The sequence below is a fragment of the Aethalodelphis obliquidens genome, unplaced genomic scaffold, assembly GCF_003676395.1.
Source record: "Aethalodelphis obliquidens isolate GAN/ISIS:26980383/991018 unplaced genomic scaffold, ASM367639v1 scaffold69, whole genome shotgun sequence".
Lineage (NCBI taxonomy): Eukaryota > Metazoa > Chordata > Mammalia > Artiodactyla > Delphinidae > Aethalodelphis > Aethalodelphis obliquidens.
This window is the reverse complement of record NW_020838013.1, coordinates 1,022,171-1,044,925: the sequence shown is the minus strand read 5'-3', so window position 1 is coordinate 1,044,925 and position 22,755 is coordinate 1,022,171. Positions and strand designations below refer to the sequence as shown.

Sequence of the window (22,755 nt, the reverse complement as noted above, 5' to 3'; positions counted from 1 at the left end):
TATATTATCAATATCAGCAACTTATTATTATTCTGCCTCCTAAAAAACATTTAAAGTGAGCTTTAACTTAAGGGACCTAACAGCCTAGGTAGTGGCGGCGGGCTAAGTAATCAACAAGACTACACACTACGGGGACAAATGCTAATGGAGTAAATACCGGGGCTGGGAGATGGAGAGGGGGTGGTCAAGGCAGGCTTCCCTTGGAAAGCACACCCAGGGACTTCCCTGGTGGTCCAGTGGTTAAGATTCCGCGCTTCCACAGCAGGGGGCGCAGGTTTGATCCCTGGGGACGTAAGATCCCACATGCGTGCGGCCAAAAAAAAAAAAAAGGAAAGAAAAAAAAGAAAGCAAACCCAGGGTCCAGTCCGAAAAAACGACTGGGAGTTAACCAAGCCCACAGAAAAGGCAGGACATCCCAGACACAGAGGGACGGGTATGTGCAAAGGCCGGGAGGAGGGAGAGTTTTGCAATCTGCACAAGTTACCCTCAAGTGGTGAGAGATGAACCCCGCACCAACTACCAACATTTACACAGTGTAGTCTTGCCAGACACCTAAGGTTGGTGCTATTGTTATCCTCACTTTACAGATGGGACATTAACAAAAGAAAGGGTAGGAGGAAGCCAGACTACCAGCATTTAAGTTTCGTCCTCGGTGACTGAGGTGTCATGGAGAAATCTTAATCAGGGAGCTGATGACAGGATCAGTTACTGTGTTTTGCAAAGATCCCTTTGGCAGTAGCGCGGAGGATAGCTCAGTTGCCGGACAGGATGAGCGGGTCAAAGGGTGCGCACATTTCTATGGCTCCTGATAAACACTGCTAAATAATTTTCCAACCGGTCGCGCTAAGGGGCCATATCGAGAGCTGTCTTGATTCGCCCAAGGGTTTCACGGCGGCATCGCCCTTCTACACCGCTGCGGGGCACCCGGGCTTGGGCGGGGGAGTGTGAGCTGCCTCCCGGGCCGCTACTCCTACGCCCCGCCTGTCCCCTCAGCGCCAGGTCCTGGCAGCCGGGCCAGGCCTGTGTTTTCTGGCTCTCTGCGGCACCCGTCCACGTCCGCCTCCACGTGACCCAAACAGATTCGGGCACTTCCGCTTCCTCTAGGCTTTCTTCTCGTCGGTGTCCAGGGCCGGTCTGGAGCCAGTGAGTGAGCGAGCGTCCGGTTGGGGCCGTAGGGGGCGGGTTTCCGCGCCGGCGGGGGACGCCCCGCGTTGACCCTCTCCGGCCTTCTCGTCCCTTCCAGGTCCCCGCGGAGGCGGCGGTGGCGGCGTCATGGCGGAGCTGACGGCTCTGGAGAGTCTCATCGAGATGGGCTTCCCCAGGGGACGCGCGTAAGGGAGCCCCCTAACACCCGTCCGCGGGGGTCGCCGACCTGTCCGGGCCTTTACCCCAGCCTGGCCTCAGGCTCTACGCCCCAGCCTGACCATCGCCATGGCTCGTGGGCGCTATTCACGGTGTTTCTGCCCCCAGGGAGAAGGCTCTGGCCCTCACAGGGAACCAGGGCATCGAGGCTGCGATGGACTGGTGAGCGCTCAGACCGGGTAGCAGGTGGCTGGGGACTCCTACGAGGGGCAGCCTGAACATTAACCTCCCTCCTGACTTTCCCTGTCAGGTTGATGGAGCATGAAGACGACCCAGACGTGGACGAGCCACTAGCGACCCCCCTTGGACATATCCTGGGACGGGAACCCACACCCACTGAGCAAGGTGGCCCTGAAAGTCCTGATCGAGGGACCCACTGTGATTATTCAGGAGGGCCTGAGGAGGAGGATGAGCGGGTGATAATACTGATTGTTTGTCTGTAGGACCTGAGTCTGTTGTGGGAGAAAGCAAACCCGTTTTGACTGAAGAGGAAAGACAGGAACAGACTAAGAGGTACGAAGAACAAGCTCCCATTTCTGAGGCTCCTCCTCCACCTCTCCCCAGAGGTGTTTGGGCCTGTGTTCCCGGATTCTGTTTTCTGAATCCCTTGTTAATAAACACACCCGCCCAATTTATGTCCATTTCTCTTGAACCCTTTCCTCTCTGCAATACAGGATGTTGGAACTGGTGGCCCAAAAGCAGCGGGAGCGTGAAGAAAGAGAGGAGCGGGAGGCACTGGAACGGGAACGGCAGCGCAGGAGACAAGGGCAAGAGTTGTCAGCTGCCCGACAGCGGCTACAGGAAGATGAGATGCGCCGGGCTGCTGAGGAGCGGAGGAGGGAAAAGGCTGAAGAGTTAGCAGCCAGGTCTGGGTGCTGGGGGTGTTGGCTAAGAGATGAGAAAGGAATCAAGATTTGCTTTGTCAGTGTCTGACCTACTTTCGTTCTGTCTGCATTCCAGACAAAGAGTCCGAGAAAAGATCGAAAGGGACAAAGCAGAGAGAGCCAAGAAGGTAGGTGATTGGGTACATACCGAGGGTCATGAAGTAGGGGGACTAGTAAATCCCCTTTTTTAGCTTCAGAGGGAAGGGTTGGGCTTAGTGCCTGATTGTTTAACTTTGTCCTCCAGTATGGTGGTCATGGGGGTTCTCAGCCATGCCCACCAACAACAGAGCCAGGCCCCGTTCCCTCCTCTCCCGGCAAGGAGCCTCCCACGAAGCGAGAGTATGACCAGTGTCGCATACAGGTACTGATTCTGATTCCTGTCTTGCTCCTGGGACCCTTTGTTGGCTTGTAAGGCACCCAGCCCAGCCCAGAGCTTTTTTCAGTTATGTTCCCTTTGCCAAACCTTTCCCATCTTTGTAAATGACTTTTGAAATCCTACCTCCTCTGCTCTTAGGAAAGATATCAAATTTTACTTGCCCTAGTCTTACATAAATCTATCTCTCTTTCATATTCAGCAGTTAACTTCTTACTTGTTCACCGTATTTTCCTTTGGCTTATTATACAGCTATTTGCACGCTGTGGTACCTATCCAGATATTTTGTGTAATCTTGTCTTTGTTTTCCTTAAATTGTGAGGGAGCTAGGAGTCTCTCTTCAGTGTTCAGTAAAGCCAAGCCTAAGTGCTTGTTCATTAGCTGCTTTAAATAGTAATTATGCTGCTTCAGTCTCTCTAAGAGGAATGAGAAGCCAACTTTGCTCTTTTCCTTTTCCTTACCTGGGCACTTCACTCAGTTTTGACACTCACGATTCTGTATTTCTGTCTTGCCTTCCAGGTCAGGTTGCCAGATGGGAGCTCACTGACCCAGACATTCCGGGCACGGGAACAGCTGGCAGCTGTGAGGCTCTATGTGGAGCTCCACCGTGGGGAGGAGCTAGGAGGGGGCCAGGATCCTGTGCAGTTGCTTAGTGGCTTCCCCCGGCGGGCCTTCTCAGAGGCTGACATGGAGCGGCCTCTGCAGGAGCTGGGTATGACACGTGGGACCTGAAACCAGGAGGGGGATAGGGGACATGCCCGAGAAAGGAAGGGATGCAAAGAAGGGACTTTGTGGAGATAGTGTGAGGCCAGGAATTTGGGGGGGCCGGGGAGGGTGGGCAAAAAGCAGATCTTTTGGTTCAAACCTGTTTTGTTCCATCTTCAGGACTTGTGCCTTCTGCTGTCCTCATTGTGGCCAAGAAATGTCCCGGCTGAGAGGCCTTTATCCCACCACCCTTCTCTGACCTCTCCATCTTTGATAAAGCACTGACATTACCTTCCTAATAAATAGATCCTCTGAGTTGTGTATGCGACTGACTCCTTCCTGAATGGCCGGGAGGGACAAAAGGAAGGCTTTTAGAACAGACCCTATGCTTCCTCTTAAATTTCCACGGGAGACTTGTTTCTAATCTCTGGGTCTAATGAGTTGCTTGGGAGGTTGAAGGGGAGAGGTGCTGGAGTGTGGGGTGTACGTTGGATAGCATCTTTTGCTCCTATGGGTAAGGCAGTACCTAAGCCTGAAATCCTTAGTAGCTATGTGCCTTGACTTCTTTAATTAAGCCTAGTTTCTTCTTTAGTAAACAGGGATAATAGTGCCTGTTAATTGGGGTTGTGGGGGCTTACGTAATGCTGACGTAAGGTGCTTTGGCACCGTGCCTGGCACCTGGTAAGTCCCCAATTAAGTATTAGCTACTAGAAGGGTAGTTTTTAAAATGTGGCCATTCGGGCTTCCCTGGTGGCGCAGTGGTTGAGAGTCCGCCTGCCGATGCAGGGGACACGGGTTCGTGGCCCGGTCCAGGAAGATGCCACATGCCGCGGAGCGGCTGGGCCCGTGAGCCATGGCCGCTGAGCCTGTGCGTCCGGAGCCTGTGCTCCGCAACGGGAGAGGCCACAACAGTGAGAGGCCCGCGTACCGAAGAAAAAAAAAAAAAAGTGGCCATTCACAGTGAGAGGAGCCATAGTGTGACCTTCACAACTGCATCTCTTCTGCACTAAAAAGCATGAGTACTTAATATATACCATGCAGTTTTAAGTGCTTTGTATGTATTAACTGAGATATGAAGGCAGTATTATCTAGCTGTAGGTACAATGATCCCATTTTAGAGATTGGGACGCCAAAGCACATGACTTGTCCAAACTGACAGAGCTAGCAAGTAGCAGAACCTGGACACATCTCTGGGGAGCGTGACTCTAGGGCTCAGGCTCTGAACTGCCGAGCTCCCCTTGCGCTGCTGCTGCTCACCTCATCCTCGTGCTCCCTCAGACAGCTGCTGACCTCCCTCCTCTCATACCCCGACTAGGAAAGAGGCCACAAGTAAACTGTAAAGGTCGCACATGACAAATGTGCTCAGCTTACGACTTCACCATCTAGTAGCTGAAAACTGCACCAATGCTCATATCTGGGTTTACACCTCAGTGTTACCAAGCTTTATTTAGTGTGTTCCGGCTTTATTTAATACAAGCAGCCCCCCCATCCCCCATCAATTGCAATCTTGTTTGGAACCACGGGACATAAAATAGACAAAAGGGGAGTGAAATGGTTGACTTCGCTGTAGGGCGGCCACCCCACTGACAGCTTTATCTCATCCCATCAGTGGCATCGCCAATGGATCCTGTGACGGATTCAGAAATTGAAAGCCACTGCAGTGAACACCTTGTGGGAGGAAAACCCCAGTGCATTTAGTGAGAGGCTGCCCTGTGCCTGGCACTGCACTTTACGTTCCTAAGTTCACCTTTTTACAACTCTCAAGATAATTGTCACCATTTATTTATTTATGTATTTATCTGCACCAGGTCTTAGTTGCAGCACTCTGGATCTTCGTTGCAACATGTGGGATCTCTTAGTTGCGGCATGCGAACTCTTGTTGCAGTACCTGGGATCTAGTTCCCTGACCAGGGATCGAACCAGGGCCCCCTGCACTGGGAGCACAGAGTCTTAGCCACTGGACCACCAGGAAAGTCCCCATTATCACCTTTTATGGAACAGGACTAAGGCTCAGAGGTTAAAAACATGGAGGAGTTGAAACAAGATCTGACTCAAAGCACACCCCTTTTACCGCTCCTACCACGAATTAAGGTCACAGAAGGCATTATGGCACATGTTAATTGCTAGAAGCCCCTCTCCAACCTCATTCGAAGGACAGGCACCCAGAGTGTCCTCTATGCGTATTTACTGCACAAGAGTTTCCAGGATAACGATTTCAAGAACATCACTTGGTTATCCCTGAAAGTACACTCACGCAAACCACGTGACCTGACGTGTGTTTTGAAAACGTGGTCGCTCTGCCTATAGGGCTTCAGCGTCACATGAAGGGCGGGGCAGGCGGGAGCTGCACTCAAGCCCGCCCGCAGCACTGACCCCCACAACACTCTAGGCTTTTATGGGCGTCCAACCGCAGTGCTCACTCTCTGGATGGAGGAACATGATTTATTGGTTCCTTCAGTTAGCCACATCCGATGCCCTGGCCCAAGACGTGGACGTTAAAACACAGTCAGTGCAGGGTTTGGGGGGGAACGTGCTCACCCGGCGGCAGCTTCCCAGGTCCCGAAGAGGTCTGCGCGTGTCTGGACTCCCCGCCGGCCCACAGAGGAGTAAGGCCGGCTCGGGCTCCTGCGCTGCAGCGGAGGTCCCGGCGCGCACGGGGGCAGGTCTGGCCTCAGGTTGACTTCCCGCCGCCGCCACTCATCCAGTTCTTTCTCCAGGCGACGTTCTCTTGCGTGGCCACGGCCTCCTGCAGAGTGGCCAGAAGTAGCTCTTTGGTCCCGGCCACCTCGTCCCTGCGCTGCGGGTCCTGCTCCGGCATCTCCTGCGGGCAGAAAGGGAGGTTCGTAGTCCGGGCTACCAGCCTGCGGTTCTCCGCCCACTCGCCCCATCTCGGCCTCCCAGCTGCTCACACCTTTAGCATCGCCTGCTTCTGCTGCTCTCCCGGGGTCACGAGGACAAAGAGCGCGGTGCCCACGCCAGCCCCCACGCCCAGCACTGCACCCACGATCAACGCTTTGCGCAGGGTCTCCATGGCCGACCGCGCGACCAGCGAGACGCACTCCGGAGCCTCCAGTAGCCTAGCAAGGCCGCCGCGACGTCTCAATCTGCGCAGGGCAGAACGCCTCACACAGGAAACCATAGAGATGGGGCCGGGCTAGAGAGGGCCCGGCCCAGAAACGTTTCTAAGCTAGAGCGCCTGGGTGTTAAGACTAGGTTTAGCTGAGGAGGTTGACCACGTCAAGAGGTGTTGGCACCCAGGGCCGAGCGTGGGGCCCCTTGTCATGAAATCCCGAGGAGGATTGCTAAGGGGAGTGTAAGTGTCTTCATTGTTGCTGTGAGTTTTACAATTGCCCAGCTCCGGAATGTCCTGATCAATAGAGGGTCAAGGCTGTGCTCTGTGCTTTTCCAATACAGTACCTAAGGACATTCAGATACTTATAAACATCAATCTATTGACTGCCTTCAATCCCTTCAACTCCTGAACAAAAACTCAAAGCCAAGTGTACCGGGTGGGGAGAAGGGTATATTTATGTTTTCTTTTTATTTTCCTTGTTGAAAGTAAACGTTACCTTTCTCTTCACGGTATATAACCTTTTTTTTTTTTTTTAAACCATGGATTTTGTGTAACATACCGAATTCTAGTTTGGAGAAGAAAACACCTCTTAGTTGTGTGACCCCGGGCAAATCGTTTAAGTTCTTTGTTTCTCGGTTTCTGCATCGGAAAATGAGGCTAATAACAGTATTTATCTCATAGTTTTAGGATAATTAAATAAGTTTATATGAAAAGCATTTAAAACAGTTCCTGGCAAATAGCATACACCATAAAAATATTCATTAAATAAGATACAAAGAAACATGTCAATGTGGGAGACCCAGTAAGAACCAGAAAATTCCAAGTTATCAAAGCTCTTCACTCACAGGGCTTTAATCCAGATGCCCTCGTTAACTCCTACTTCCGCCTTTCCCAGTGTCACCAGGGAGTGAGTAGAAATAAAGCTCCTATCCCACCTCTTGGGATTGTCCCCTCCCCTGAAAGGCCCATAATCTCCTTGCATGTCAGCCTCTTCTCCTCAGAAGTGATTAAGGGGCCAGGCTCCAAAGCAGATTAGAGGAACAGTCTGTGGGGTGCTCTGGGCAGGGATACTCTACTGAGTTCAACCACCCTGCACTCCAAGAATCAGCACCCATGGCCCTTGTGCCAGGGAGCAGCGAGGATGGGCCTTGGCCTAGAGAGAGCCCAGGCTCCTCCCAGCACCCGGAAAGTCCTAGACTCACCAACCCTCTCTGGGACGACAGAGGAGAAATTGGCCAGGTTGAAGGTCACCAGGATGTTCAGGTTAGTACTTCCCCACCTTGTGTCTTGCTGTTCACTCATTCTAATTTGGCCCAAGCCCCCTGCTGTGCCTATCCAGGTTGTCTATCAAAAGACCCGCCTCCCCTCCATCGTGGTGGAAGCCGCTGAGGCTGAAGGGAGTGAAGAGAGTGGGGAGCTCCGGTGGCCACACAAGGAGCTGCAGCTGCTCACTGATGATGAGGAAGAGGAGGTTGAGGTCTTCCAGGACCAAAGTGAAGAACCAGGTGAGGGAGGTGGCTGGTTCAAATGAGGCTGTTGTGAATGGGATGGTCTAAGCAGGACAACTTAGTTGTGTCTCTTGCATAAAGTAGCACACAGTAGGTGCTCAGTAAACACAGTGAAGAAAAATGTAGAGGTGGGAGATAAAAGTCAAGGTGGGGCTTCCCTGGTGGCGCAGTGGTTGAGGGTCCGCCTGCCTATGCAGGGGACACAGGTTCGTGCCCCGGGCCGGGAAGATCCCACATGCCGCAGAGCAGCTGGGCCCGTGAGCCATGGCCGCTGAGCCTGCGTGTCCGGAGCCTGTGCTCCGCAACGGGAGAGGCCACAACAGTGAGAGGCTCGCGTACCGCAAAAAAAAAAAAAAAAAAAGTCAAGGTGGTTGGCAAAGTTGATGAACTTTAAAAGGCAGTTGTGATGTCAGATAGGTGACACCTTTTAATATGTATTTTTAATACTTTAAGATATTTTTGTCATGGGGGAAAGAAGAAAATCACCCCAAATCCGACTACCCAGAGATTAACATTTTGGATGCCTTCTCCTCCAGATTTTTCATGTCTATATACTGTTACAGAAGCTACTTTTACTGTATGCCAGGCACTGTGCTGAACACTTTTACATATATTTTTCAGGACCCAGTGAGGAAGGATACTTTTCTTCCTCATGAGGAAACTGAAGCTGTTAAGTTAGGCTCTTCATTATAATTGCTGTATTATTTTTATAAGCAAAAGAAATTACATGAATTTGTTTTATCTTTAAAAAAATGCAGTAATATATCAGGTATATTTTTCACTGTTAATGGGCTCTAACTCCCTCCCTCCCACCCCCCAGGCTGGACTTGGAGCTCACTGGACCCCAAATCTCCTTTAAGAACCTTTAACCCAGAACTCAGCTGGGGGCAGGAACAGGTAGATCAAGATGCCTACTGGATTCCAGAGGAGACAGATTGTCAGGAAGCCCCCAATCCCTGTCCTCTCTGGGACTCGGCATCAGGTTCCCATGTGTGCAGAAGCTGCTTTGTGGAATATTCCCATTTCCTGCCTCCCAGGAGCTTTGAGGGTAAGTATCACTCTGCCTCAAACATTTTACCTAGGTTTATGAAGCCCTTCTACCTATCCTTTCACAGTCTTCCCCTTTTACAAGCTGAGAAAAATGAAGGCTTACAGGTTAGGCCCCTGGGTCACACACAAGTCATATCCAAGGAATCTGGATTAAGAATTCCTATCTGTGCTTTTAGGAGTTCGGTTAACTGGGCTGGGGAATGACCCACTTGTACCTTCTTTATTCAGCACTCAGCTTGTGCCTGGCACTGCTAAGTGTTTCACCTGTTGTTGTATGGAATCCACATAACTCCAGGTATTATTCCAACCTTGCAGATGAGTAAACTGGGGCACAGAAATATTCAATACTGTGTGCACACAGCTAATAAATATGAAAGCCCGGATCCAAATCCTCATTTTCCGGTCATCTTGCCAAGACAGAAGCTTTCTCCAACTCCTCACCCAACAGAAACACTAGGGTCAGGTTTTAAAAGTCTTTAATTGGAGCCTTGAACCAAGTAAGCAAAGTAGGTGATGCCCCCGAAAGGGCCCAGCTCCTGCACAGACACAGTGCAGCCTTGGGACCCTTGCTCCAGGCAGGGCAGCCGCACGTCAGGGTCCTCATCTGAGAACTGAATCAGGGTCCCCCCAGGGCTTAGGACCCTCAGGCACTCTGAGAGCAGCTGGTAAGCCCCAGGCAGACCAGCCTGGGCAAGAGCATCCCAGGTACCCTTGTCTAGCACTAGATGGAAAGAGCCTGAGGAAGCCACTGGCTGCAGGTTGAGGGCATTAGCTTGCATGAATTGGAGGCGTGAGGCAGGGTGCCCCGGGCACAGGGGTGTTTGGCCTTGGCCACCTTCCAGGAGGCTGTTCATGTGGGCCACAGCCACAGGAGAGGAGTCCACCCCCAACACGCCCACTGGGTGCGGGCATTTGGTGTAGAGGCCCGTACACATGCTGGAGGTCCCACAGCCCACGTCCAGCACCCGCGGTGGACAGGCAGCTGGTGCCTCCTGCAGCAGCGGCAGTAGGAGCCCCTGGGCTTCCTCGTATCCAAAGAACCAGTCGAAGGTGCCCGCGCTGCCCTGACGGGGCTGGGCGGGGAGCTTATCCCAGAGGCGGCGGTCCGCCAGGCAGCTGCCAGCCAGGGAGCCTGTGGACGAGTGGAGGACTTGCGTCACCCAGCGCCCAGTTCTAGCAAAACGCAACAAAACCCACACCAATGTGGCCTGGGGCTTTAAGCGGCACAATTTCAGGGACTAGACTCCTGTGTAACAAAGAACCCAACTTGCCCTCCCTCTGTCCACCTTCCCTACCCGCCACGGGGCGACGGGCCGCCGCCGCCAGGCTCGCCAGGTGGAGGGTTCGGCGCAGGGCTGCCATCCGGAGGTGACGGCAAGGTCGGCCGGAGAAACTTCTGCGAAAATGTCGCCCGTACTCCGGCAGGGGCCTGAGGTCCAAGGGAAGATTTGCAAAATACGCTGTGAGGAATCACGCGTACAGCCTCCCTAACTCTGCAGCCTCGGAGAAAAGGAACGCGGACACAAACTTACTACGGTACGAACGGCTTTTATTGTTTGCAACGGGAAGTGGAAGAGGAGGGGATGCGACAGCTCCGGCTCCTGGGGCGGCTCCACAGACCTGAAATCAAAGGAGAAGGTGTGAGCACCCCGGGGAGGAGTCTGCTGAACCTCGGTTCTGCCCTGCTCCTTGGTAGCCCTGTGTCCCGGCGCTTGAGGATAGAACCCGCGGAATGGAAGCCGCCGGTACCGAAGACATGACGCCGAGGGGGCCGGAGCCCTTTCCCTCTACCTCCGTACATTACGCGGACCGGGACCGCACGCCCGATCCCCGCCAAGAAAAGGAGGGTCAACAAGCCCCACCCAGAAACCCCGCACGGCCAGCCGGTGAAAACACTAGAGCCGACACTCACTCAGTCGCTGTCCTCGGAAAGGCCAAGACCGCGACCGGGCTCCTTTATATAGCACCAGGACCCGCCCCCTCCCAGCTGCAATTGGCTAGCGGAGGACTGAGGGGTGGGGCGCACACGGACCCTGCGCAGAGCTGAAACGCTGGGCCCTGAGCTGGTTTCGCAACGCAGCAATGGGTGCTCCGGGGGGGAAGATCAACCGGCCGCGAACGGTGACTGTGTGGGAGCCCGACCCTGTTTCCCAAGCGTCCTGGAGCCCTTTACCCTCGCCCGAGATGGACTCGATGGGCCAGTGTCGCCGGGTGCGGGGTCCCGGGTCGCGGGTGCACGGCACCCCTCTGATTAAGCATCTTCCTCCCCCTTAGGAGCTGAAGAAGAAGCTGTTCAAGCGACGGCGGGTGTTGAACCGGGAGCGGCGACTGAAGCACCAGGTGGTCGGGGCTGTGATAGACGAAGGGCTGATCACGAAGCACCACCTCAAGAAGCGGGCGTGAGTGCCAGACCCTCTCCCTTTTGGTCCTCCCCACCATGCCTCCTTCCCTCCTCCTTGTCGAGCTCCGGAGCAGCTAACACCTTTTTGCTTTCCTTGTGTACTCACGTTTATGCAAGGAACGTTTGTGCCTAAACTCTGCTAGTCTCTCACTGTACCTGTAGCTCACAGCCTTTCTTTGGTTCTTGGACTCTGATGAGAATCTAAGGAGAGCTGTGGACTCCCCCACCTCCCCAAGTAACATTATTCACTCGCACAGATTATTTATTTATTTATTTATTTATTTATTTATTTATTTATTTATTTATTTATTTATTTATTTTGCGGTACGCGGGCCTCTCACCGTTGTGGCCTCTCCCGTTGCGGAGTACAGGCTCCGGACGCCCAGCCGCTCCGCAGCACGTGGGATCTTCCCGGACCGGGGCACGAATCCGTGTCCCCTGCATCGGCAGGCGGACTCTCAACCACTGCGCCACCAGGGAAGCCCCACACAGATTTTTTTATAAGTACATTTAAAAGCACACACATAAGTGTGCGGCGAATCATTCGATGAATTTTCACAAGGGCACATGTGAGATTTTGCATATAATCTGAGTCTTGGGGCAGAGTTCCCACCCCATTCTTTCACTGACTTGTTGATTATAAATATTTAGTTTATAAAGCGGCATAATAAATATATTTGGTCCTTGTCTCTGCTTTCTGGCAGAGCTAAATTTCCTGAGTGATAAGAGTGACTTTTTGTTCATAAGGATCCCCTTTTGAGCACACCTAAATTTATGCAAATGGTGACTTAGCGTGGGGCTGGTCATCAGAAGGATGAAGTGATTAGAGGATTGGAAATTTAATTCCCTCTCACTGCCTGTGGGAAGGGGGTGGGTGGGTGCTGTAGATTAAGCTCTACACAACCTCTTGAACCAGCTCCTGATTGGTCCACTGGTGAAGGTACTGGGAGGCTGGCTCACCTGGAGAGAGCATGGAACCTCTGGCCCCTTCCATACCTTACCCTATGCTTCTCTTCCATGTGACTGTTCCTGAGTTGTATCGTTTTATAATAAATCAGTAAATGCAAATACATGTTTCCCTGAGTTCTGTGAGCTGTTCTAGCAAATTATCGAGTCTGAGAAGGGGATCATGAGAACCCCAATTTATGACTGGTCAATCAGAAGTACAGGTAACAACCTGGATATGTGATTGGCATTTGAAGTGGGGGAAAACTTAACCTTTGGTATCTGTTGCTATGTCCTGGTAGATAGTGTCCAAATGGAGTTAAATTTGTAGGACACCCAGTCAACGTCCATTGAGAATTTGGAGAATTACTTGATGTGGGAAACCTCCCCCACCCACCACATCTGCTGTTAGAAGTATCAAGAATAAGGGACTTCCCTGGCGGTCCAGTGGTTAAGACCAATTGCGCTTCCAATACAGGGGGCATGGGTTCGATCCCTGGTCAAGGGAACTAAGATCCTGCATGTTGAATGGCCAGAAAAAAAAAAAATGTATATACATATATATATACACACATATGTATTTATATATTTATATATATTTATAAAATAGGAGGAAACGTTTCTATTATGTACTAAATTTTAGCAATTAATGTTACTTTATGTATGTGTTAAGACTAGTTTTAGGTAAAGTAACAGTTCTTTGACTTGGATCCAAAGACCTTTTCAGTAACCAGGACCACTGTGTGGTCTGTATTGGTTCAGGTTAACCTGGATATTTTTGCTCTTACCAATCCTTCAGGTCCAGTGCACGTGCCAACATTACTCTGTCTGGGAAGAAGCGCAGAAAACTCCTCCAGCAGATCCGGCTTGCCCAGAAAGAGAAAGCAGCCATGGAAGGTGAGGCGAGAGCACAGAAGCTGGGGTGAGGGGCCAGCTGGGTTCATTTGGGTTCTTTAATGCTTCCTCTTTCCCTTTGCTCAGTGGAAGCCCCCCTCAAGTCAGCCAAGACTAGTGAACCACAGCCCAAATCAAAAAAGAAGACAAAAGTCCCCCAGGATGTAGACATGGAGGACCTTGAAGATAAGAGCTAAATGTCACACCCCTTCCACCAGAAGATTCTCAGCTGGAGCCAGGAGGACTCGATGGTTATTTCAGAGGACTTTGGAGAAAGCGTTGCTCCTTTTCACTGTCCCCAGATTCCTCTTCCCTAATGGCCTAGTGACCTGCCCTGGAGGGATATATTGAGAGGTAGAGGGTAGAAAAGAAAGATTGGAGAGGGGGTCCTAAGCAGTCAACTCCGTTTGTAAAAAAGCCCTAGCATTCTCACTGAGATGTGTGTGATTAAATGTAGGAATGGGGATAGGCCATGAAAAGGGGCTGTGAGTGTGGAAACAAGACAATTGGGAAACAGGACCCACAGCTCTTAACTTGACCAAAGGCAACAAGAAGCTACCCTCCATGATGGCCCTGTCTCCCCGATGAGTGACACTCCATCTTTCCATTTCTGACAAAAATAAGGTGTTCTGTAGAGATAGCAGAGGAGGTAATGGTCTTGATACTGGCCCTACCACCTCCTCTGTGTGACCAGGGTGGACAAGTGACCAGGGTGGACAAGTGGTTGCTCTGCTTCCTTTGCTGGATTATATTTTTATAAAGTGAACATTATTTTTCCCTTTTAACGTTCAGAAATTCTGTTTGTTGGAAGCCAGGGCTGGGGTGGTTAATCAAAGTGAGAAGCTATGTGTGCAGAGATGTGGTCAACTGGGGAAAAGCATATTCTGTCCTTGCTCTGTTAATCAGTGCAGGCTTCCTGGAAGAGGGAGGGTTTGGGTACAGTGTTGTGCTCCGCCCTCCTCAAGTTTATATTTTGAACATTTTCAAACCTTCGGTAAAGTTAAGAAATTAGCACACTGAGCCCTTAAATATGCACTCTACTTGGATTTACCAATTTTTAACATTCGGCTATACTTGATCTCCTTACCCGCTTGCATATATATGTGTGTGTTCAAGTATGTATAATTGTTGTCTTGGCTGACTCATTTGAAAGTCAGTTGCAGATGAGATTTTATCCCTTAGTACATGCTTCTATATAGCCAAAGCACCTAAGACATTTAACGTTGGTGGAATAGCTAAAATTCAGGTTTTCATATTCACATTTCCTCAGCTGTGGATAATATTTTTTATAGCTATTTATTGTTTCCTCAATCCAGACACCGTTAAGGATCACGCATAGCGTTTAATTGTCATGTCCCTTTAGTCTCCTTCAATCCAGAACAGTACCCCTACCTTGTCTTAGGTGACTTGGTGTCTTCGAAGAGTCCAGCCTAAATTAATTAATTAAAGAATATCTCACAGCCTGGGTTTGTCTGAGTGTTTCCATATGTTTCCTCATCAATAGATGTAGGTTAAGCATTTCTGGGAAAAATTCTACATAGAGGATATTGTGTACTTCCCATTGCATTTCATCAGGAAGTAAGTGTTGACTGAAAAAAAAAATACACAACCTAAAGGTTGAGAATTATGTTTGATTCAGCAGACTTGCTGAAAACTTAAACCTGGAAGACAGCCTGTCAGATAGCTCTGAGGTAAGGGAGGAGCCAGGATATAGAGGTGTTTTTGCAACAAAAACCAGGTAGTTGGGACATCAAAGATTATTGTTAATTAAAGAAAATCAGACTTCTCAAGTTAATTAATTTAGTGCTTTTCTATGTATGGGAAGATGCAAGAGTCTCGGCTCTTTGATATGCTCCTTAACCACCTGTGGCCAGTATCCTGTTCTTTTTCCTCCTGAATCTCCTCAGGGTGCACCGCTGGGGATGGCTGCAGTGGTTGATGGTTTGATGGAGGGCAACCTGTTTGGAGACCGTCGGAGACAGTCATAGTGGCTGATTGCTTGATGGCCGCAACATTGTTTGTTTTCTGATATAGCAGGCAGGCGAATTTTTCGTCCACACATATAATATTAGTTTGTCTCATTATTGGTGATTCCTGGTGTTAAGTGGGTGTCTGTCAGATTTCTCCACGGTTAAGGTATTCTTTCCCTTTGTAATTAATAAGCAATCTATGGAGTGATACTTTGAGATTGTATGAACACCCTGTTCCCCAGTGACCTCTCAACAATGGTTTTAGCATCCATGATGATCCATACCTGAATTAGTTACTGCTGCAAAATGGTGATTTTTCTAATTGTATCATTCAGTCATCCATGTTACTCATTTTACATATTCTGTAAAGGAAACCCCTACTTCCTTTTTAAAATCTCATTTTGGTTGTTAAACATCTGTTACTATCACTTTTTCATGCTCCAAATCATACCAAACTGGCCAGCCAAAGCCTGTGTCTTTTTTTTGAGGGGGGGGTCCGGGGGGGCACACAGGATACAGCATCTTGGTTCCCCAACCACGGATTGAACCTGTGCCCCCTGCAATGGAGGCACAGAGTCTTAACCACTGGACCACCAAGAAAGTTCTGGTCCTGTGTCCTTTTGACACAGCACCACCAGTATCTGAGCAATTCCTTGCTGTCTGGCACAATATGTTCCAGGCTCACCTGCTACTTCCCCTGGGCTAAAACTTGGTATCAGCTATTTTTCTGTGGAGACAGTATTATGTCCAGTTTTGAACACAGAAAGTAAAAAGTACTTGTGTGAAACTGAAATATATTCAGAGGCGGTAAGGAGAGGAGGGGAGAAGCTGCAGGGAGAAGGAATTTCAACATCTTGGGATTCCCATCTCCTTTCATAATTTTGTTCTATCCCCTGTGCCTAAGGCAGAAAGGAGCTTGCTGCGTTCAAAGAAGAGTTTCTGTACCTGGTATTGTGCTAAATTCTTTACACAAATAATCTGAAGTGGGAATTTCCTGGCAGTCCAGTGGTTAGGACTCCATGCTTCCACTGCGGGGGCACGGGTTTGATCCCTGGTCGGAGAACTAAGATCCTGCATACTGCATGGCATGGCCAAAAAAAGAAAAAGAAAAAAAAAAGAGAGAAAGAAATAGGTGAATAATCTGAAGTGATCTTTGCAAAAAGTTTGTGAGATACAACATGCGCCATTTTACAGTTAAGGAAAGGGGCTCTGAGCAGCTGAGTCACTTGCTCAGGGTTATATTGCTAATTAATAGCAGACATGAATCCAGATCTGTCTAACTCCAAAACAAGCACCCTTAGATTGTGAAATCTTTAAGGGCAAGGACCACATAATAGTCTCATAGCTGGAAGAATTTATCGGGTTCAAAAGGCACTTTTTTTTTTGGCCATGTCGTGAGGCATGCGGATCTTAGTTCCCCCACCAGGGATCTAACGCATGCCGCCTGCAGTGGAAATGCAGAGTCTTAACCACTGGACTACCAGGGAAGTCCCCAAAAGCCACTTTTCATAGATCAAAAGTCAAGGCCCAGAGAAGGGAAGTGTTGGGTCCAAGTTTGAAGCAGAGCTAGGAGCAGAAACTGTCTCATTTACTGTCCTAGAGCATATACGCTTCATGAGTGATCGAACTTCTAAAATTTAAGAATAAATATAGAACCACCATAATTAATCATTTAGCTTTTAAAACACCGTCACTTCAAAGGTATCTTTAGAACCTACCATCTGGTGTTATTCTAACTCACATTTCCACTGAGAATAGTAAGCCCTCTGGTTAATACAGGCCTCAGAACCTACCTTCCTTTTCATTCATCCAACCAACTATTAAGAGCCTGCTACATGCCAGGAAGACACTGTTGTATGTGATGATGATAAAGTCTTTAACAAAACTGGCAACACCCCTGTTGTCAAAGAGCTGGAGTTCATTCAACAAATATAATAAAAACAGCTGTTGCTTATATAGTGCTTACCTACCATTGCAGGCACCAAGTGCTATACAGTAACATATTACCTGGTTTAAATTTTCACAAGCCCGTGAGGTAATTGTACTATTAACATCCCGATTTCCAGAAAAGCAAACAGGCATAGAGGGGTTAAATGTAGTACACAGCCGGTTAGTGGAATAGCTGGAACGTGATCTAGATAGACTGGTTGGAGCGGGGGCTCTTGATGAGGTGTGTATTATATCCTCATAAGGTTACCAAGCTCTCTCTGCAGCTATGGGGATGTGAGGTTGGGGAAGGCCCCCCTGCACTGGGAGACTGGGGAGCCTGACACAGATCGTAGTGCTAACCTAGGACTGGGAGAACACCTTCAGCGTAGCCAGCCCAATTTTTTCAGGCTTCCTCCTCTCCCTCTCTTTCCTTGTCTTCTCTTCATCTTCTCTTACGGACTTTCACTCCTTTCTTTCCGTCTCTCTTCCGCTTTCCTTCTTCCCTTCTCTCCTTTAACTGCTTTTTACATTGTCACTGGTTATTGATTAAAATGTTTCCTAAGGTGCTTCCTTTTTTAAAACCTCGAGAGTTGAAAATTTTGTTTCGGCTTTAGGAAAATTAATTAAATCCAATTAAGTGGTCGCAGCTAGCCTTAGTCTGTGTAAATAGACCTCTCGGGGGAAAAAAGTGGTTGCGTTGAGGGTGGGTCGGCTTCCCGCTTTCGGGTGCAGCCCCGTTCTGGGACGCCGACTCATCTCGGAACCAATGTGTGAGGGTCACGGACGTCGCCGGATTGGTTTTCCTGAGAGGCTTTGTCGCTGGTTCCTTTCGGGTTTCCCGGCAGCGCGCATGCGCCTCCTCCGCTCCGCCGCTCCCGCTTCGGGCTCGGGCTAGGGCTCCGGGATGTCCGCGTTGTGCGACCCTCCCGGGGCCCCAGGGCCTCCCGGGCCTGCCCCGGTCTCCCACGGTCCCGCGCCGCTCAGGTAGTCAGAGCCCCTGGCATCTTTCCCTACCGCGGGGTCCCGCGCCGATAACCAGCCTTCTCGGCGGAAACCCGGATCCCACCTCGAGAACTCGCGTCCGGGTTCTCAGAGATTCCCGGACGGGTCTTCCCAGAACTCAGGGACTGCCTCACTAAAACTCTGGGCTCCAGTGCCCGCACTCCCAAGATCTCGGTACTGCCTACCCCTAAACCCCAATGCCCAGTTACCCCGGATCCTGGCCTTGCTCTTCCAAGAATTGGGAATATCAGAACTCTTGGGAAACCAGGTGCCCTGTCCCTTAGACCCGAGGGAACCCAGGGTCCCCTGACTTCATGGAGACTCCCTGAGCACCCAGGCCCAGAAACCCACAGAATGCTTTCTTCTAGCCTTTCCCTTGCTCTCCAACGGAGACACTCCCCTCACCGTAGAGTGTTTTTTTTTGGAGGAACCAGAGATGAATGGCACAGTCAGAGCCTTATCAACCTCTAGAGGATGCTGTCAGAAAATGCAATAAGAGGAAGTAACACTGGCTTCTGAACCTCTAAGACTGAACCCATATGTTTCAGGAGGGGAAGGGTTGAAGGGCATTAGCTTGTCTCTGCCCTGGGGCACCTTGATTGCTGGGGCATACTGAGGGTTCTGAGAAGGTGGTGGCTGTTGATGTGGTGGAGTCCAAGTGGTTGGTGGTTAGGATGCTTGCAGAATATGGGAAGAAGCAGGTTTGGGGAGGGAGAGCTCTTACTAAGGGGCAAATTTGGGCTTAGAATTTTCGTTCCATTAAGAGCAAAATCCAGCGTTCTCGTTTGTATGTAGGGGGGAGTGCAGTAAAGCTAGAAAGGTGTGTTTAAAGCAGATGTTACAGGAACACAAACTATACTTACTCAATTCAACAAATATTTATTGAGTATTTCCCATATTCCAGGCACCCCAGTAGAAGAGGATCCACTGTTGAAAAGCAGAGAACTGTTAACTACCCTCTTGGACTTTATAGTCTGATTACTTACCTTGGTTTCCTTCCCTGTAAAATGGGATCATAATGGTACCTACCTTATTGGGCTGTTATCTGTATTGAAATAATACAAGTAAAGTACTTAAAAGAGAACTTGATGTATTACAAGAGTTATCTAATATTGATACTATTGTTATTTATTAAAAGAAAAATAGCTAGCATTTACTGAGTAACTAGTGTGACCTAGATATGGTGCTTACGTGCTTTATGAATATTATCTTTTGAGGGAGGTACAGTTATCCCTATTCTACATAGAAAGAAACTGAAGCTCACAGAGGGAATGTAACTTGCTCAACAACTCCCAACACTCTAACTCTGCTTCTTTTGCTTCCTTACAGTGCTCAGGAGCTGTCGCAGGAAATCAAGGCCTTTCTGACTGGTGTAGACCCTGTTCTGGGCCACCAACTCTCTGCTCGGGAACATGCTCGCTGTGGCCTTCTTTTGCTCCGCTCTTTGCCACCTGCACGGGCTGCTGTGCTTGACCACTTGCGAGGTGTCTTTGATGAGAGTGTCCGGGCCCACCTGGCTGCCCTGGATGAAAGCCCTGTGGCTGGTCCACCTCACCTCCGTCCACCGCCACCCTCCCATGTCCCTGTTGGGGGACCTGGTCTAGAGGATGTGGTGCAGGAAGTGCAGCAGGTGCTGTCTGAGTTTATCCGGGCCAACCCGAAGGCCTGGGCACCTGTGATTAGTGCATGGTCCATTGACCTCATGGGGCAACTGAGCAGCACTTACTCGGGCCAGCACCAGCGTGTGCCCCATGCCACTGGCTCTCTCAACGAATTGCTGCAGCTGTGGATGGGCTGTCGGGCCACACGCACATTAATGGACATCTATGTTCAGTGCCTCTCGGCTCTCATTGGTAGTTGCCCAGATGCTTGCGTGGATGCCTTGCTGGATACCTCTGTCCAGCATTCCCCACACTTCGACTGGGTTGTGGCGCATATTGGCTCCTCTTTTCCCGGCACCATCATCTCCCGAGTTCTCTCCTGTGGCCTTAAGGACTTCTGTGTTCACAGTGGGGCTGGAGGTGGAGCTGGTGGCAGTGGTGGAGGCTCTTCTCAGACCCCCTCTGCAGACCCCTTCCCTGGATCTCCTGCCACCCCTGGGGAGAAACGGGTGCCCAAGATTGCCTCAGTTGTAGGCATCCTAGGGCACCTGGCCTCCCGCCATGGAGACAGCATACGACGGGAGCTCCTGCGAATGTTTCATGACAGTCTGGCAGGGGGCACTGGCGGCCGGAGTGGGGATCCCTCCCTTCAGGCCACAGTTCCCTTCCTCCTGCAGCTGGCAGTCATGTCACCAGCTTTGCTGGGCACAGTCTCTGGAGAGCTGGTGGATTGCCTTAAGCCCCCAGCTGTGCTGAGTCAGCTGCAGCAACACCTGCAGGGATTCCCCCGAGAGGAGCTGGACAACATGCTGAACCTGGCCGTGCACCTGGTGAGCCAGGCCTCTGGGGCAGGTGCCTACCGCCTGTTGCAGTTCCTGGTGGACACAGCCATGCCTGCCTCAGTCATTACCACCCAGGGCCTGGCTGTGCCAGACACCGTGCGTGAGGCCTGTGACCGGCTGATTCAGCTACTGCTGCTGCACCTGCAAAAGCTGGTTCATCACCGGGGAGGGTCTCCTGGGGAAGGGGTGCTGGGCCCCCCCCCACCCCCCCGCCCTGTGCCCTTTCTAGATGCGCTAAGAAACCACGTTGGAGAGCTGTGTGGAGAGACGTTACGTTTGGAACGAAAACGCTTCCTCTGGCAACACCAGCTCCTTGGCCTGCTCTCTGTTTATACCCGGCCTAGCTGCGGACCTGAGGCCTTGGGCCATCTCCTGAGCCGGGCCCGAAGCCCTGAAGAGTTGAGTCTGGCCACTCAGTTATACGCAGGGCTGGTGGTCAGTCTCTCTGGCCTCCTGCCCCTGGCCTTCCGAAGCTGCCTGGCTAGGGTACATGCAGGGACTTTGCAACCTCCCTTCACGGCTCGGTTCCTGCGTAACTTGGCACTGCTAGTGGGGTGGGAACAGCAGGGTGGTGAGGGCCCTGCAGCCCTAGGGGCCCGGTTTGGGGAGTCGGCCTCAGCTCATCTGTCTGACCTGGCTCCTCTCCTGCTCCATCCTGAGGAGGAAGTAGCCGAAGCCTCTGCCTCCCTCCTGGCCATTTGTCCCTTTCCTCCGGAAGCCCTGTGCCCTTCCCAACTCCTGGGACTGGTGAGAGCTGGAGTGCATCGCTTCTTTGCCTCTCTCAGGCTGCACGGTACCCCAGGGGTGGCTTCCGCCTCCCAGCTTCTTACCCGCCTCTCCCAGACCTCCCCGGCTGGGCTCAAGGCTGTCCTGCAGCTGCTAGTTGAGGGAGCCTTACATCGGGGCAACACAGAACTGTTTGGTGGGGAAGTGGATGGGGATAATGAGACTCTCTCAGTTGTTTCAGCTCCTTTGGCTTCGGCCTCCCTGTTGGACACAAACCGGCGGCACACTGCAGCTGTGCCGGGCCCTGGAGGGATTTGGTCTGTTTTCCACGCTGGAGTCATCGGCCGTGGCCTAAAGCCACCCAAGTTTGCCCAGTCACGCAATCAGCAAGAAGTGATGTATAACACCCAGAGCCTCCTCAGCCTCCTGGTGCACTGCTGCAGTGCCCCTGGGGGGACTGAATGTGTGGGCTGCTGGGGGGCTCCCACCCTGAGCCCGGAGGCAGCCAAAGCAGTGGCAGTGACCTTGGTGGAGAGTGTGTGTCCCGATGCAGCCGGTGCTGAGCTAGCCTGGCCTCCTGAGGAGCATGCCCGGGCCACCGTGGAGCGGGATCTCCGCATTGGCCGGCGCTTCCGGGAACAGCCTCTGCTCTTTGAGCTGTTAAAGTTGGTAGCAGCTGCTCCCCCAGCCCTGTGCTACTGTTCCGTGTTGCTGCGGGGGCTGCTGGCCGCCCTCTTGGGCCATTGGGAAGCCTCTCGCCACCCTGATACAGCCCACTCCCCCTGGCACCTGGAGGCATCCTGCACCCTGGTGGCTGTCATGGCTGAGGGAAGCCTCCTGCCACCAGCCCTGGGGAATATGCACGAGGTATTTAGCCAACTGGCACCTTTTGAAGTGCGTCTGCTGCTGCTCAGTGTCTGGGGCTTTCTCCGGGAGCACGGGCCCTTGCCCCAGAAGTTCATCTTCCAGTCAGAGCGTGGCCGCTTCATCCGGGACTTCTCCAGGGAGGGTGGGGGTGAAGGTGGAGCCCATCTGGCTGTGCTGCACAGTGTCCTCCACCGCAACATTGACCGCCTGGGCCTTTTCTCTGGCCGTTTCCAGGCACCTTCACCGTCCAATCTCCTTCGGCAGGGGACATAGCCTTTCCATGCTCCAGAAGCCGAGGGAGGTTGAGCCAGGAGAGACAGACAGGGGGCTAAGGTGCTGCAGAAATGTGGAGGTTTCTCTTCTAAGACCTTGGCCTAAAAGAGCGCTGTCACTTTCTTCCTCCCCCTCCTTTTTTTCTAAATAAAATTTGCCGAGTTGAGAAAAACAAGAGTCCGGTGCCTCTGTCTGATGTGGAGAGCCGGCAAATTCGAACAGCTCCTGTCTCTGAACAATCCCGCCCCCTCCCTCAAGCCCCGCCCTGGCCCCGCCCCCACCAGCATCTAGAGTACGCTCTCGGCCAATGGGACAGACGCCAGCCTTCAGTGTGGCCCGGCCAATCAGGA

General features: G+C 51.4%; 5 protein-coding genes and 1 non-coding gene across 6 annotated transcripts; 3 read left to right on the top strand and 3 right to left on the bottom strand.

Annotated features, from left to right (window-relative positions):
• The first annotated feature begins 1,109 nt into the window (after window positions 1-1,109).
• UBXN1 (UBX domain protein 1) lies at window positions 1,110-3,647 on the top strand. Its single transcript, XM_027089866.1, has 10 exons — window positions 1,110-1,143; window positions 1,244-1,331; window positions 1,471-1,524; window positions 1,613-1,707; window positions 1,806-1,875; window positions 2,037-2,228; window positions 2,323-2,374; window positions 2,491-2,607; window positions 3,139-3,331; window positions 3,505-3,647. The coding sequence occupies exons 2-10, from the start codon at window positions 1,273-1,275 to the stop codon at window positions 3,552-3,554; spliced, it is 882 nt and encodes a 293-aa protein (XP_026945667.1). The 5' UTR covers window positions 1,110-1,143; window positions 1,244-1,272; the 3' UTR covers window positions 3,555-3,647.
• Window positions 3,648-5,746: 2,099 nt separating this feature from the next.
• Window positions 5,747-6,426, bottom strand: UQCC3 (ubiquinol-cytochrome c reductase complex assembly factor 3). Its single transcript, XM_027090087.1, has 2 exons — window positions 6,236-6,426; window positions 5,747-6,145 (listed from the first exon to the last, which is right to left on the bottom strand). The coding sequence occupies exons 1-2, from the start codon at window positions 6,353-6,355 to the stop codon at window positions 5,996-5,998; spliced, it is 270 nt and encodes an 89-aa protein (XP_026945888.1). The 5' UTR covers window positions 6,356-6,426; the 3' UTR covers window positions 5,747-5,995.
• A 2,988-nt stretch (window positions 6,427-9,414) lies between these two features.
• CSKMT (citrate synthase lysine methyltransferase) lies at window positions 9,415-10,863 on the bottom strand. The gene is made up of 3 exons (XM_027090085.1): window positions 10,488-10,863; window positions 10,251-10,384; window positions 9,415-10,087 (listed from the first exon to the last, which is right to left on the bottom strand). The coding sequence occupies exons 2-3, from the start codon at window positions 10,315-10,317 to the stop codon at window positions 9,432-9,434; spliced, it is 723 nt and encodes a 240-aa protein (XP_026945886.1). The 5' UTR covers window positions 10,318-10,384; window positions 10,488-10,863; the 3' UTR covers window positions 9,415-9,431.
• Window positions 10,654-10,802, bottom strand: LOC113611629 (small nucleolar RNA SNORA57). Its single transcript, XR_003429531.1, has one exon. It is a non-coding gene; the product is annotated as a small nucleolar RNA SNORA57 (small nucleolar RNA).
• A 114-nt stretch (window positions 10,864-10,977) lies between the features above and the next one.
• On the top strand, window positions 10,978-14,156 carry CUNH11orf98 (chromosome unknown C11orf98 homolog). Its single transcript, XM_027090086.1, has 4 exons — window positions 10,978-11,076; window positions 11,230-11,354; window positions 13,101-13,198; window positions 13,283-14,156. Exons 1-4 carry the CDS (start codon window positions 11,038-11,040, stop codon window positions 13,390-13,392), a joined length of 372 nt encoding a protein of 123 aa, XP_026945887.1. The 5' UTR covers window positions 10,978-11,037; the 3' UTR covers window positions 13,393-14,156.
• Window positions 14,157-17,947: 3,791 nt separating this feature from the next.
• Window positions 17,948-22,577, top strand: INTS5 (integrator complex subunit 5). Its single transcript, XM_027090059.1, has 2 exons — window positions 17,948-18,078; window positions 19,426-22,577. Exons 1-2 carry the CDS (start codon window positions 17,999-18,001, stop codon window positions 22,403-22,405), a joined length of 3,060 nt encoding a protein of 1,019 aa, XP_026945860.1. The 5' UTR covers window positions 17,948-17,998; the 3' UTR covers window positions 22,406-22,577.
• The last annotated feature ends 178 nt before the right edge of the window (window positions 22,578-22,755 follow it).